The sequence below is a fragment of the Dermacentor andersoni genome, chromosome 8, assembly GCF_023375885.2.
Source record: "Dermacentor andersoni chromosome 8, qqDerAnde1_hic_scaffold, whole genome shotgun sequence".
NCBI lineage: Eukaryota > Metazoa > Arthropoda > Arachnida > Ixodida > Ixodidae > Dermacentor > Dermacentor andersoni.
Genome location: NC_092821.1, coordinates 34,915,697 through 34,932,061, shown reverse-complemented (window position 1 = coordinate 34,932,061; position 16,365 = coordinate 34,915,697). Strand labels below are relative to the sequence as shown.

Genomic DNA, 16,365 nt, shown 5'->3' with positions numbered 1-16,365 from the left:
TGAAGTTATTCAGAGATCGCCACATCTACCTTCTCATTGCACAAACATTAAGAAGTGTCAGTAGCTATTACGTTGCCAGTAGCGAGCTCACCTTAATGATCTTGCAAGATACCAATTAAATGTCTGCTGGACAATAGTGTAGTATCATGAATTGGAAAGATGTCTTCAAACTAAATTTTCAGGACTAGCAAGAGATCATTCAAAGGATGGGCCTGGCACATGCACACCATATAATACATGTAATTGTGCTTGCATCATACATCAGCAAACTCGCCCTTGAATCGACTCGCTCAGTCTTGGACCTACCGCGAGTCCAAGTGAGCATGGCCGAGTACAATTTTGGCGAGTCAGTTTTAGTGAGCCAGATTGAGTAAACTATGGTGTGTTTAAGTGCAAGTGAGGCCAGCCAAGTAATATTTTGGCGAGGTCGAATGAGCCCTAGGTAAAAAAATATACCTTGTGAGAGAGCCTGGGAGAGTTCAGGTAGGTCCACATTTGTGTACAAAAAATTTACATTATCAAAGCACTGTTCTTGTTGTGGGTGTTTAATAATGTTGTGGCAAGGTGGCAATGCTCTTTTTCCAATGCTTTATTTCAGGCTCGCAATACTTTCCTAGAACCTTGGACACCAAAAGACCAATGCTGATCTGCTCTACAAGAGAACTGCCACTTTTCAGTGGTACTTGTATCGCCGCTCGTGCTCTGAAACAAAAGAAAGTAAATATGCAAATGAGCCAACTAGCAGTTTGATGTAGCCTTCTAATCGATGCACACATTCCTAAAGAAAATGACATGAGCACACAATGAGTGCTGGTCATTTACTGTAGCCACTAGGCAGACCTGTAGCTGAGAACAAAGGCAGGAACACAGCATCAGTAAAAAATCAGCAAAGCATGAAATGTACACTACACCTTTCAGTCAATCAGAAGTGCATTGTTCATAAAAGGTATAAGACAGTTGCCAACTGACTGTTTAGACACCAATAGTTCAGACATGCTCGATCATTCGAACGGCATCATGACATCCTGTGAATGCACTGTAATAATGTAATGTACGTTCGGTATGAGCTGCAACGCACAAGCCATCGTCGGAGTGCTCTACCAGTCGAGCAAACGGTGCAAATGTGAGGAGCTCTTGAGGAAAAAGTGGAGAGGGTTCTTGCGCAGGACTACATTAGAGTGGCAGCGGGCAAGCAAGTGCAAGCGAGCGAGGATAGGAGGAGGAAAGAATTAGTGGAGAGCATGGGGTGTGGCTCAGCTAGCTAGCTCAGCATCAGCGTGATTGCTTGCTGCTGCTAGGAGAAAAGTGGCAGCAAGCATCACTGCCCTGTTGCCTAGACGACCCGTGCATGGCGGCGCAGAAGACTCGGGCAGTGTCCAAAACATGGTGGCCATGATGTGTTTCTGGCTCCCGCTATTACTGGTCGTGCATGCAGCCGCAAGAAAATGAGATCGGTGTCAATTACTCAAAGGGAACCTTTGCTGGGACGCTAGAGCCTTGGACCCCCTTCTCTAGATTGACCAGTAGTGATGTGCAGTACATCGCACCATTTTGTACTGCAAATAGTACTTTTCTGCATTCAATAGTAACCGAACTATTGATAGTATGTATAGCAGTATCTATACCATTGCATTGCTAGACTGTACTCTTTTTTTGCATGTGTGAACAATGCAGTACCGTACCAACCAATACAGTCGCCGACCGATTTTCCGGACTCCAAAAATTCGGACATGCCCGATTATTCGGTCAGCTTCGCGGCACCACCGTTCTCCCCATAGACCATAATGTATAACAACTGCCGAAAGTTCGGACACCTTGCAGCCTCTCGTCTGATTTTTCGGACATTCCTTGAGTCAACTTGATCGAGGGCATCATGCACCGACTCTGACCGGCGCATAGTTCGACTTGCTGAACGCCATTTTTGTTTTGAACGGAGCCTCCTTGCTGCCCCACGAAGCGGCGCTACTGGAAATCCCCGCTCATCATCATCGTTTCTGCTTGGTTCGATAGAATGGGCGTACAGCAGTTCCGGTTTCAGCTTAGTAAGCCATGTCAAGACAATCCAGCAGCTGATTTGTTTCTTTCGCGCACGACGATGCGAGCAGGCCGCGTTTTTCGTTTGTGCGACTGGTGTCGGCACGATAGTGTTTGCTTTGTGTGCTGTGTCGAGGTTTCGGTGTTCCAACGCGGCGTACGGAAACATCGCGTCAAGTGTCTAATGGCGCCGACAGTGCGGGTGCCGGGGGGCCTAAGATTTGTCGCCTTCCGATGTGCTCCCTACTGACGCGGAAAAAGTTCTGCTGAGACCTGCGCAGTGGTTGCATTGCGATTCCGGACACCGTCTCATTTGAGAGTTTCACAGGTGCTGACACTGCTGTACTGACATGCGCAGAACTCGACGACGGCAAGATCATTCGTCAGGTTTCTGCTGCACCCATTCTCTATGCTGCACCGCCGGACGATGACTCCGAGTCCGAAGATGACGCACCATGTGCTACGCTGCTGTCGCATGCGGAATGTGCACAAGCAGTGACTGTGCTTTCAGCCGCCTATAGTGACCGTTCGACCCTCTCCGAGATTCAGGTTTATCTGATTGCGCGTAAACGGAACAGCGTGCAACGGCGCACTCACGATTTCGTCAAGCCTACTGCAGAGCCCGAATAAGTGCGTGGAAATAAAGGATTTTATTTTTTTTTCTTAATCTGCTTTTTCGGACACCTGTTTATTCGGACATTTCCGCAGTCCCCGTGAGGTCCGAATAAACGGTCGGCGACTGTAGTTCGGACTCTGCGAGAACTGCCTAAATGTTCGAATTATTGAGTTAAAAAAGAATGACAAGAAACGACGTGACATTACTGCACAAGCGGCCAGAAAGACATGTCAAAACGTTGCTGCACACATACACTTGCATGCAATCAGTCGGTCTCGACCATTGTCCTGCTGCCGCTACAGATAATTGAAAGTGTGGTCAATGCATGCAGTGAATCTCAGTCTCATGTTAACTTGAACAGAGATCAAGACAGCAGCTTTCTTAGCAACTGTCATTGTCTGCATTTCCCTCACTGCCCATATCATTGCTCTTGTAAGTAAAGATGTTGCGGTTGCAGTTAGCACCATCTGAAGGCCATTCTAAGCTAAAAGATAAAGCATTCGTAATAGCAGACAATGAATGAACGAATAAAGCCTTTATTTTAAGGAAAGGGACGGCTCTAGACCGCTGTTGGGGATTAGGAGAGAAAGGAATGTGGGTTCCCGTATTGATGGCTGAAGCACACTTTCATCTCAGTCTTTGATCTTCCGCTTCATGCAGACTCAGGTGCATGTTCAGTTCTGCCGGTTTCACTTAGGCTGGTTGACCCCTTCTACACAACTCGAAACAAGCAAGTTTGTCTGCCATATGTCGCAATGGCTTTCTGTGTTTCAGGATTAGATTGTATTCCAATTCCTAGTGTTCTGATGTCTCCGTGTAGTAAATGTTGAACGTTGGATCCCCCTTGTGAAAAAGCTGCACAGCTCCAAATTGAGGTGTTGCAAGTCTGCTCTGCATGACTCCTGGCAATGTGTGCATTGGGTATAAGTGTTCGCAATCGTAGCTTGTCTGGGTTGGTGCCATTTCTCAAGTATGTGTAGTGTGTATGCAGCATTGGCCATAACCTTATTCAAAAAAACCTCTCACGTGCGAGTAAGCCCGCCCTTGTAGTAAAACACATGTACCGGCGTAGCTTCTAATAGTCTCCGTTTACTGTCTGCTTTTATTTTAGTGTGAATGTAATGCATCAGTGCTCTGCTAGGAGAGCCTTCGGAATAAACATTGTAAATGCAGGAGACGTATCACATGACACACAAATTCAGCCTTGACAACTTAACGGTTTGGCTTGTCCTGTAATTTGGATGTGGTCGTTGAAGAGTGGGCAGACCAGTTTTTGATATCGGTTTCAATTAGCCGCACGGAATGTATCAAGAAAATCGTTGTTCCTTCTGCTCAGTTTGGCAGCAAAGATACTTCATGGTCATGCAGGCTAAATACGAAATATTGAACGGCATGCACTCTGGTGCCCAAAGTGTTGGATGCTTTATATACAGCATCTCTGCAGTGAGTGCGTTGCTTCAAAGCTGTCTGAATAATGTTCAGTCGAACAAAGCAAAACAGAGTAAAGCAAATTATTCTCTGTAGTGAACATCTGAAACTTACTGACCGATATAAACTAACTTCCTATTAACAGCCAGAACAGTGGCTGTAACGAACTCGAGACGTCTGCTGCCAACATCAAGTCTCTTAACATCAGGATCCGCGTCATCAACTCTTCAACACCCACTTTCTGCACTAGGTAGTATGCTGACATTGGGGAAAATGGACTGGAACAGGCCTACACAATCTTGTACATAAAGAACACCATTCTTAGTGATGCCGAAAAACAGTTCCAAGGAGTAGGCATAAATTGCTGTGTGCTGCATTTTGTTTTCAAGAAATAGATTCCTAGTTTTTTTTTTTTTTTCACCGGAAATCAATGCATATACACTCGAATTTCATCATAAAGAAATGGCATACAGTTGACTTTCGTTAATTAAACCCTGACGGGACCAACAAGATAGGTATAATTATCCGGCGGGCCAAATGAAGCAAGAGGAAGGAAAAACAAATACACTGCTGATTCATTCAGCAGTACCTTATTTGCCTGAATCTAATGCGCATCTTTTCATGCTAGAAAATGGGTCCAAAGATTGCCTGCGCGTTACAATCAGATACGAAACCAGAAATGCGCTCACAGCATTGGCAACAGACTACCGCCAGAGCCATAAGATGCAGCATCATCATCACAAATGGCAACAGAGCAGGTTTTTGCAGGGGCTGCTGTCGGTGCATTTTGTGCTCAACTACGATCTAGAGCGGTATTGTTAGCCAATAACTTTCGCAGGTACTATCGCTTTTCTGAGATTTCACGCGACTCAGCACCGAGTGCATTGGTGTTCAGTCGCCAGCGTTTCTGGCACTCTGCCAGGCTCACTACTATCTGCGCAGTGCCAAAGATGCTGTTGGCCGCATACTTTGACAAGCCCTATGCAGTCTTGCGAAAGTGATAGCAGTATATGAAGTGATCGGTCAAGAATACTGCCCGTGTGCTTCATATTTGCGGCCAAGAATTCGCAAATGGCATCAACAACATGGCACTTTCTTATGAAAGTTCATTTAAAAAACAAATCCCATCTGTGAAGGTAGATTCAACACACTTCTTTTTCTGATCGTAAACGTGGAGGGCATGGCGTATTTTTCTTTTATGCATCAGCAGCACGTTATACGAGTGTCACACGGTGCCCTCTCAATTGTGGTCAGTATTGAATTTTAAAGTCATGACAGGCTCCTTTCCTCAAGCTACGGGAGGGAGCCAATCGTAGACAAGGATATCAATTTGAACAGGACTCATTTGAGACCAAAAGTGGCCTTGCGACACTGGTATTGCATTTAGGTGCACTTTTATTTTTTTTAGATTAAATAACAAAACTTGTTCGCTCTGTGAAAATTGGGTACATGTTAGATTGAGCTATTTGCACTGATTTTAGCATGTCCACAAATTTAATGCACACTCACATTTTATGAGTTCAAAGTAAAAAAAATTCACACAGAAAGTCCTCTGGGAGTTGTCTGAGTACACGTAAGCATTGTGCCACTTGTTAATCTCCATGCAGCCCAGCGTAATTATCACTATTGTGAAACTTGATCCGACTAGTATGAACAACAGCACTGTGGCAACACGAAGTGCTGCGAATGGCAGCGCAAGGTGAACTGATGAGGCATGCCAACTACTGCAGGTGGGGGTGCCAGGTGCGCTGATGCCGTTCCGATCAATATAAGCCGGTATTGCTCTTTAGCGCCTCATCCATCTGCGTAGAACCATTATGAACCGAGATCGAATGTACTCCGGCGGCGGCATGGCATGGCCGCGCGGACTGCATCTTGAAATAGATGTGCGATGCGAATAGAGAGTGCCGACTGCTGATAGGTCCATGCACTGTGTTTTGACCACTTCACGTTGGAGAGATGTGCAGGCCCATATTTTGAAAGCGATCTGCGAAAGGGGCAGGGTGTAGCGTGTGCCAAGAGCTTCGTGAGCGCTGTGTTCTCGCCGCTTCGTGTACATTCAAGTGACAGGCAGTATGAAGGTGAAGTTGCCTGCTGCTGCAGGCTTTATCTTGAAAGGAATCGTCTTATGTGACAAATGAACAAAGGAACAGATGGACAGTTTTTCTCGTTGGGTAAGCATAGAAATGCTTACGCATTTGAAATTCACTCACGATTACGTTATTCCCTAATGCAAAATTTCAGCACAGCTCTATACATGTTATCATTTCGCAATATATTGGCTGGTGCGGTCAGTATGTTTCATGCAGCACAATGCAAATGGAGCAAGTGTGGCACGACTGCCTCGCAAATAGGCAGATCGCGAGAGACAGCGCATGGACACGATTCACAGCAGCCACCGCAGGCAGACTTCTTTTCATGCAACGCTTGGTTTCCATATATGGTATCAATGGACCTGCTCGCCGCATGCCCTCGGTGAACAGATGATGGCCCGCTACTCTGGCGTCATCTCATAGTGGTCATTGCCACAAGGCTTGTCTTGCACAGCACTACGCTTTTGTTCTCACGCTTTTTCCATACTTTCTTCCACCACTTTCCTCCTCACGACCTCATCGCTATCGCCGTCTTTTGTCCCCCGCTGTGCTCTTTGGCTCAGTTACGCCGAGGGACACCGCCAACGTGAAACGCAGGAGCGGGCACCTAAGAGCTGCACTCTAACGGCGAATGTAAAAACGACAGTAGAGCTCCTAACCAAAGTGAAAATCAAACGTGCACTTGATATTTAGCAAGAAAAACAGCACGACTGATTCTGGCAATAAGACAAAAAAATGAAACAGCGAACTTTACCTTCACAGAATGCAAATCTTTTTACTCAGTGTCCACTGTAATCCCTCTCAGACTGCACTTTATCGGTGTTTATGAAGAACCACAATATGCCATTCTTTGTATGGTCTATTGCATGTTTGATATTCCGCATTGAGTAAAAATTCCGCAACAGTCACAAACGGTACGATGACCCCCACCTAGGCTAACCACTACACAAGTTTGTGCTGCGATGCAAGCAATGCTCCGGAACACCAAGAACTTGTGACGAGATTTGTTGCCACTGGCTTAGAATATAAAATGATGTGTCATTTGAATGTGCTTTCATAGTCAGACTGAAAGCATCGCTTCTGTTCGTCATGCTATGTGAGCACTTGCTTTGTTGCCATCCATTCTCGCCATATTGTGATGAAAATGCCGACGATGCTGGCTCTGACAGTAGGCTGTTGCAGACACCGCACACACAGTTTTGGTTTTGTATCGCGATTGCCGAACAGAACTGATTTTTGCACAAATTTTATTGGGGAAAAGAAGGTGCACGTCGGAATTGGGGAAACACTGCAACAATTCCCTGTGAGTTACTACTTCCAATTGAAAATCTTCCTCAGGCAGGCCGAAAATAGGTGTTTTCAAATGGACATGCGTTCAACGCATTCACTGTACCCTATATGCTGCCTAGACGGACAATTAACACTATTGGAGATGCCATTGAGGTCAACATTAGGGTCGAGAGCATGCGTGATGATCAGCCAAGTCTGAATATCTGGCAAAGGCAAATTGTCAAGAGTTGAAATAACAAAACTTTGGTCCTATAAAAAGCTGCAGGCACTGACTGGCCAGGATTTGCTGTTGGGCTAGAAATTTGGGGTGCGATCTTGTACGCGTTCCAAAATAGGACGGAGGCGGTTTGTTCTTTAGGTCACGAAATTGCCTTCGTCCGATAGCAGATGACACGGAATGATTGACAGCAGATATCACGTCACAATTGACGTCATGGCATTTGTCACGGTTCAAATTTACCAATCGTGTGTGGCTCGGTGGAACGGACCGCCTCTGTTCTATTTTGGAACACGTACAACATCGCACCCTTGTGGACCGAAAATTCGGATTTGCGAAGCCTAACATATAACAAAGTAAATAAAGTTTTTCTTAAAATAATTCGAGATCCATTTTCTTTTACCCTTGCTTTAACAAAGTAAAATTTTCCTGGCAGTGGATCTAATGAACTACATTTGTCTCCAAAACCGAAAAATACCTGACCGTTGCGCACATAGCATATTGCTTTCCATGGTGTTCAGCACTCATTCGGCCCGGCAGCTCAAAATTCCAGCATTCCCAAATCGAATATGCCATCAAACAACACTGGTATTTCTCACCGCCACATGAAAGCAGCGGTTATCGTCATCGCCCTTTTCTGTCTATGCAGTGACGTACCAGTGTGCACAGCTAGGCATGGCTAGAATGTGTAGAATGGCTAGCATGGTCTGCACGTGGTCACAGAGATCATACCAGCATAATCTCAGAGGACACCGAGCTGCACATTAGCCCGCAGGAAGTGGCACAGTGGGAGAGAGAAGTGTTATTGAATTTAATTCCGGGGTTTTACATGCCAAAACCATCATATGATTATGAGGCACACCGTAGTGGGGGGCTCCGGATTAATTATGAACATCAGGGGTTCTTCAAACCTTTATTGATTAGTGCTGCCTACAGGCAACATACCAGAAAAAAAATTTTCTTCCCGAGTTTCAGTATCGAGTATGAAGTTCCTGGCTAAATGTCTTTGGCCAACATTGAATGACAAGCAGCAAGCGCAATTTGTTGGTTTGGAGCAGAAACAAAGGATGAAGAAGTTTGGCATACGACTTGTTTCCTTTTGAAAGCACTGTCAAAGGAAATGGACTAATCTGAGATCTGCAGCTGCAGTGGTGTCATACAAATGATGTAAAGGAAATGAAATGTACACCTATGGTTCATATATGATGAAAGCTGCCTGTACAAATTTTAAATGAAGCTTTAGGTGGCTAGGGGTGAAGCCCACTTCCAGTTTCCTGCCTGGGGTTTTCCCCCTATTCCTGAAAAAATTTCAGCAAAATATTTTTTTTTCTGTTAATTATGCTTATTTTTGATGTGTTTTGCATTTACATTTTTTCTAGGTATATATATATATATATATATCGTCCTTAAAAGGTTAACAGGCACCCAATGCACAATACAATGGCGTTTTTGCATTTCGCTCCCGTTTAAATGCAGCCACCGTGGGCGGGATTTGATCCCGCACCCTTCGGCTTAGCCCAACACCGAAGGCATTACGTCACCACCGTGGGTGTGACAGAACTGCTTGCTGAAGCTGCTCGTGCATGGGTAGTTACTACGCATGACAATGTGAAGGACTAGGGCATTAATTTTTCTCTCAGTGAAGTGTGCAGGCTGGTGAAGCTAGGCGTGGCACCGGAGGTAACATCGGCACTGGTGCAATCTCGGGAGCCTGCCAACCTTAGCCTGCCAGGCTAAGCTGGAGTGCAGCCACGCAGGAGCAGCGGATCAGCTGCATAGTCGGTGCACTGTGTTGTGTACCAACTGCTGTTCAACCACAAGGAACTTTGCAATGCAGCATGCATTTCTCTTTGACCACGCAGCCAGCTTGCCAGTGTCATGACAATATGGGTGGATCAAGAGGAAGCGAAATACCATCATAGTGGAACAGAAAGCAGCTATCGAAAAAGATGTTGCACTTTGCGCCATGTCATGTGTTGTACACACCGAAGATTCTTTTGCCATTTTAATTAAAATTTGATCGCACACGTGGCCGTGTAGCGGCTCTGTGGGCCACAATGCCATGTTCTATTGTACATGTTTAAGTTGCTCACCCTATTGGCCATATAATGCAGTAAAGAGCAATAATAGATACAGCAAAGTAATAACAGTGCCTCCTTCAACTTCACTTTAACGAGCCTCCCCCCCCCTCCAGTGTATAAAGAACACACCACAAAACTAAGTTTGTTACAAGTGAGTTTGGGTTTATCGAGTTGTCCGGCACATGAAACTATTTTTAGCATAGGAGCTTCTTTTTTGTAAGCAAGTCTGGCTGCACTCGAGCATATCTCAGCCCCTTCAGGTGCAAATTAATTCTATCGAAAATTTAGTTTCAGCATATTTCTTGTATTGTCACCACCATGAAAATTGCACAGCTGCAGAACGAATTAAGAATTTCCAATTCTTCAGGGAGTTTTGTCATGTTTACAAACTGTAGACTCCATGTGAAAACTTTCTTCTGGAACGTCAGATATGAAAAATTTAACAATTTCATGTCTGGCATACTTGTAAGAAACCCATCTAGCCAGTCAAAAAATATGGCTGACGTAAAACATTGTGCAACACCTTGAAAGAAGTGAACTAGCCCCATGACAGCTTACTGACACAGAGCAGAAACACCCAGCCATCTATCTTACAACTCATTTCACTTAAAATATTTACACATATTATTCAAACTTTCAGGTAAGGTTCAATCAGAAGTGTTTCAATATGCGTGCGACACTTATTAATTATAATCAATTTGATCGCTGCTTTTTTCTTTTTTGTGTAAACAGCGCCTGATGAGGTTAATTATCAGTTGGCAACTGCATACCAATACACTTCAGCCTGCATGTGGCCAGGCTACGCAAATCAGCTACATCGCAAGTGCTACTTCTCCTAAGCTTTTGACTGTAGCTGTTGCTGACAACGGGCAGAGCAGTGTACTCACTGAGCTTGCCGTAGTTGAGATAGTAGAACAACAGAGACGACGCCACCGCAAACTGGACAAGTGGCGTGATGCCTGCATACTTGGGCTGCACATACTTCATCTGCCAGCGCCAGAATGCTACAAAGGGAAGAAAGCAGGGGGACGTGAATAAAATGCGCGGTCTCCCATTACAAAGGAACATCACAAGTTCACAGGCACTGCGTGGTTTATAATAACAGGTAGTGAAAACTTAAGCGTAGTAAACCTGCAAAGGAGGTTTACAGAGAGGCCATAACAAATTTAAATAAATTCTAGTGTAGTATGTGCCAGAACCGCAATTCGATTATGAGGCACGCCGCAGTGGGAGACTCAGGATTTTTTTTTTTTCACTAGCTGGGCTTAATGTGCATGCACTTCACCATACAAAGGTGTTTCTGTGTTTTGCCCCCATCAAAATGCGACTGCCAGACCCAGGATTCCAGCTTGAGATGGCACATCAGCAAAGAAAAAGTTCAAACTAACACAGCGCTACTTTCAGTTTTTGGAAGTTATAACAGCTGGAAGTAGCGCAGTGTGTTTTACTTGTTTCTTCACACATGTCCTATCAGTAATACCCTTTCGCAACTTTACTGTGGTTTAGTGTATCTCACTCACATGCCAGAATTACACAGTTCAGATGGGCAAAACAGATTGCTGGACTATACGGTTTGTCATGGCTTCTAGGCAGAGCCAGAAAACATAAAAGAGCAAAGGAGACCGCAAGACAACCACAGTAAGGTGAAGCAACAATGGTAGAACAAGGGATGTCTCTGCAGCTAACATTTCAACAAGGGGATGTCGTCTTCATCAAGGCAAAAACAGACAAGTCCCCTCATTGAAACGTCCGCTACACAGAGACATTTTTTGTTTGACCATTGTTATTCATTTCTAAGTTCTTATCTTCCAGTGAAACTCTCTTGTTCAGGTTACTAACAGTGGTTGTTAGCGTGCCTCGTGGAGGTCATTTTGCCACCTAAGCACCTTGCAGTCTATGCACTGTCTCCCCTCTAATTTCTATGCCTGGCGTCGCTTGGTGAAATAGGTCATCACGTCAATATCTAGCTAAGAGAGCATGTTAACCTAGTTCATGGGGAGGGGGATCGTAACATGTCCCAACACTGCAGAGACTTTGGGCACTTGCTGTAGTACTTTTGTAGTTGTGTCACAATAAACAAATGCATGAGAGAAATTACCGAAAAGGCAGAAAAGGCAGAAAAGGCAGATACGGCACATTTCGGCTGTGTTACAAGCGTCGGTACACTTCTAATGTGTCAGTGTAAACATGGCTACTATCGTTGCCGCTCGCGATTTGTTGTGTGCCCACGAGTGCAGACGAGAAGAATCGAAAAGCGGCTTTTTTGTTGTTGTTGTTGACCACAACCATTATAAAGCTTACACGTAATAAAGGCAAGTTTGGTTGTAGCTTTTTTTTTGTCAAGGAACTGTGGAAAGTGATGAAAGGAATGAAATGGGGCATCTGCTTAAGAATGTTTGGTGCGTGCAAACCGCTTGGTTTGTCTTGAAGAGTCGTTTGCGTAGCATTCGACAGATGGTAAGTGTGATCATTATTAGCTAGACTTGCCACAAGACATATCGCTGCGGCAAGTTCGGGGTGTGATAATTACACAGGAAACTTTTTTTTAAAAAATGAATTTTGACGACAAAGTTCAGGCGTGCGATCAATAAGCGAGTACGATCATTATGCAAGTAAATATGGTATGCATCAATAATATGGCACCCAGGCACTGTTACATTGAAGAACTGCATCATCAGTACAGAATAACGTGGTACAATTAATACTTTCCTCATATTCACCCTATATGAGCGTATCATTCTTTAAAAGCAGCATCAACATTTCCGCTCTGAACACCCTACGCAAATATTCGCATTTAACATTATTTCATTCTTTATATTACGGCGAGTCAGCATTTGCAACCAATTGCATCAAACCGGCACGAGGCATTTCATCCAGGTGGGATCATGAACACAAAATACAATCCACATTTTCTCGTACACTGAAGTACCAATGTTCACCTCTAGTGCAATCCATAAACGAATGGAATGCGTTACTAGAAAACATTGTGGCTTGCACTAATGCAGCTAGTTTTCAAAGGGAACTTCTGAAGCATCTCCATGAATAATGGCTATTTTTGTGCGTATGCATCTCTTAGAATTATGTAATGCTTTTTTTTGTTTGCTCATGCACATTTAAATGTGTCCCTCAGCAACTATATTATAATATTTTACTTACTAATTTCGAGACTCATTTCAGTGTTCCTGTTATTTATGCACATTCAGAATTGTGCAATATTTATCTCGTTGCAACTGATATAAATATGAATAGCATCCTGAATGTGTCATTAAACTTCCTCTATACAATACTGTTTTTTTTTACCCAACTCATATCTTTTTTTTTTCTTTTTGTCTGTTCAGGTGTTCTTATATTCGACACTATTGCACCCCCCCCCCCCCTGTATGCCATCAGGGTCTTTAGTGTACTTAAATAAATAAATATGCATATATTCTGTAATACTTTCAATAAACATCTGCTAGAAGTGAGCACTTTGCCATATTGGAAAAAGTGGCACTTTCTGTTTAGCTGTGCACCAATTTCACAAGCGTAAAAGAATTAATATAAATACTAACTGAAGTTCTGCAACTCTGACTAATGCTTTCCTGTTGAGAGTTCCTTGGCTGAAGTATGATTCTGAGAGAAAGCTGACACATAGAAACTTCTATTGAACACATTTTGTAGCTCGACTAGTTTACTTAGCTGTTTTCAGAGGTACCGTGGGTTTTCGGAGTTTCCTCAGACAATTAAACTGCTTCAATAATCTTTCCTAGAGATTTTCTACAAATATTTATACAGGGAACTGCAGTGAAGCAGTCGTTAAGCCACCATGGGTATGACAGGTAGTACATTTGTCTAACCTTCATGCACATGGCATCAAGCATTCTTGTGGCACCGTTCATTACATTTTATCTTTATAGTTTTCCAAGCAATCATACTTCTTTAAACACAACAATGCAATAAATCTCTGCACGCTTGCCTAACCACTGCAAATTATAAAGTAATATTTTGTTGAAAATTAACAATTTACAAGATGAAGGCAGTCAAATAGCGCAACAGACTGGACATAAAGAATAGAAGTTCTTTACAGACAGGAATAGCGCTGACTGACTGTTCCTAATACTAGCAGTTAGTCAGTGCCATGTCTGTCAACTACTCTTAATGCGCAGTCTTTCGCACTATTTGTCTGCCTTCAGCATGCCCCAATCAACCAGCCCAGTTTAGCAAAACCCTAACACCAACTTACAAAGTCGAAAACAGAAGAACAATGTTTAGGCAAATGCACCTGTTACCCATAATTCCCACTGAACAACCATACTTTCACCACCCATGGACACTAACGCCAGAGCTCCTTCTAGTAACTTTTTTGTGGGAAATTGCGTGCCTGCGACCAGCTGGTCTAGAAAAATGCACCCCTGCACATACAAAGGTGGAAAGGGTGGTGGCCTGAAGTAGACAGAGCACTGGGAAGTACGGGTACTCAGCTGTAGTTCTGCTGCATGCAAGACCCAAGCAAAACCCGCACAACCGGACTAACCTCTACTGCAGAGCGCAACAAAGGTCCTCGGGGACTTCTCCCGCCTCCCCAGCCAGGATGCAACCTCGCTGAGACGCAGCTCCGAAAAGGGAGTGTCCGCTGTGAAAGAAAAAAAAGTAATTTGATGAGAAGCCAAGACCTGTTCGAGTAAATATCTGCAATCCCATTTTATATTTATTAGGCAATGCTGTGAAGGTTATGAAAGTAGCGCGGTCATAGAAGCCTTCATTTGCACATTTCACAGTGCAATTGTTCTTGACCCGAGATGCTTTCTTCTATGGAATACCTACAGCTTGTGGACATAACAGTTACAACAAATCACACATCATTTGCGCATTTTTGTGCTTCTAGTGTGCAACACAGCACTTGGTCTCACGCTCAAGCGGTTCACTGTCGCAGTTGGTTGGTGAAACTCCGCTCACCCACTGATAAAATTGGTCCAGATCTGGGACGTCTTCCATATAGTAGGACAGAAAGTTGGCCAGGCTCGTAATGTAATAAATACACCTTACATTGTGATACAAAAGCATGAGACTGAACGTTACATGAGATAAGTTCACGGGAAAATGAGGACATGAAATGTTCAACAATGGTAGAACAAGAAGTGTCACTGGAGTGAATGCCGTTCTGGCAAGGGAATGTGACCCTGACGATCACAAGGCCCCTTGTCGACACATTCGCTCCAGTGGCATTCTTTTCGTTTGACCACTGATGCAGTATTTGTTGGTTACAAACAAAATCAATGAGAGAAGTTTCTTTAGCCTTCGTAGTGTTTGCAGGCTACTACGTAACGTTGTAGAAAGTGCCTCTAGCTATGGAAACAGCCTTGGTTATTGCATCACTTCCGAATGCATCCTAAGGTGCTGCGGTTTGCATCCATTCTGCCTGCTTCAACAAAACCGACCTCCATTGGTCCGGCATTATTTTCACTATTCACTTCTCATTGAAACTCACACTAAATGGCATCACTGTGGCTCTAAACAAATGTTTAACCTTGACTGCACATAGCCAAAGCTCTTCATTAGTTACACTACATGCGCTCTTTACGTGGTAACCCCAGGCAGGCAAAATAAACAGTATTCGACTATGGGGTGCCTGTTTATCAGACCATGTTTTCAGCATGTCAACAGCCATATTTTCTTTTCTTTTTCCCAAGCTACAACTGCTCTATCAGTCTTTCAACGCAATAAGCGTACTAAACGAAATCTTTGCGACAATGCGCATGAGCCAATGTTCCTAAATAGGTGGTGTAAAGGGCGGCTGCAGTGAAGAACTAGAGTTTTCACGGTGCAGCCCCTTGTTTCTTGGGCGGAAAACTCTAGCTCGAAAGAATGCAAGCACTTTATTCGTTGCTCACGTAACCTTTTCTTTCTTTTCTATTTTTAAATCTTCCACTCCAGTCCCATTCCGGTATGGGAAACGCAAGCCGGTGAGAAGCAGTTTGACGACGTGCGGGCTCGTACGGGCAGGAATGCTTTCAAAACCACCACTTTTGGACAGCAAGACTGTTCTGACGTTCGGGATTATTGCGTCGATTGTAGCTCAAAGTTCAGATGTTACAATGCTAGCCACAAACCTGTTCGATCGCTGCACAATTACAACTCAAAAATCAGTTTTCGAGCAAGCAGCTTGCCGTGCTTGAGTTACTACACAACCACGCCCAGACAATTACAGAAGAGGAAAAAACCGTCTGCTTACGCGACAGCTAAGCAGCAGGCAATACAATCACCAAAAAGCATTCGACGCGAATTATTTTACAGCGAAAACAGCGTCCACTGGGTGGGCAAGCAGAAACACGAGGCTTAGGCGTGCGTTCAGGTATGAAGGTCCAGCAAGGCCAGTTCGAAGTGAAATGACCCCACGAAACACCAACCCCGTTGGCGGAGGTTGTACGCACGTTTTCCATAGTAGCGAGACGGATCGTAGGGTCCGTGGACCCTGGGGTTGTACTCGGGCGGGTAGTCTCCTATGGCCATCGTTGCTTTCGATGAAGGTGAACGGAAAGGCAAGCAGTCGGCAAAGTCACGTGATGATCTCTACTACTTGCTAGGCTTATGATACGCGTGGATCCTGGTGGATCTGTGAAGAAAACG

General features: G+C 44.2%; 1 protein-coding gene across 1 annotated transcript; it reads right to left on the bottom strand.

The window, feature by feature from the left end:
- Positions 1-571: 571 nt before the first annotated feature.
- ATPsynF (ATP synthase, subunit F) lies at positions 572-16,311 on the bottom strand. Its single transcript, XM_050174361.3, has 4 exons — positions 16,170-16,311; positions 14,273-14,371; positions 10,647-10,763; positions 572-702 (listed from the first exon to the last, which is right to left on the bottom strand). Exons 1-4 carry the CDS (start codon positions 16,246-16,248, stop codon positions 674-676), a joined length of 324 nt encoding a protein of 107 aa, XP_050030318.1. The 5' UTR covers positions 16,249-16,311; the 3' UTR covers positions 572-673.
- Positions 16,312-16,365: the final 54 nt, after the last annotated feature.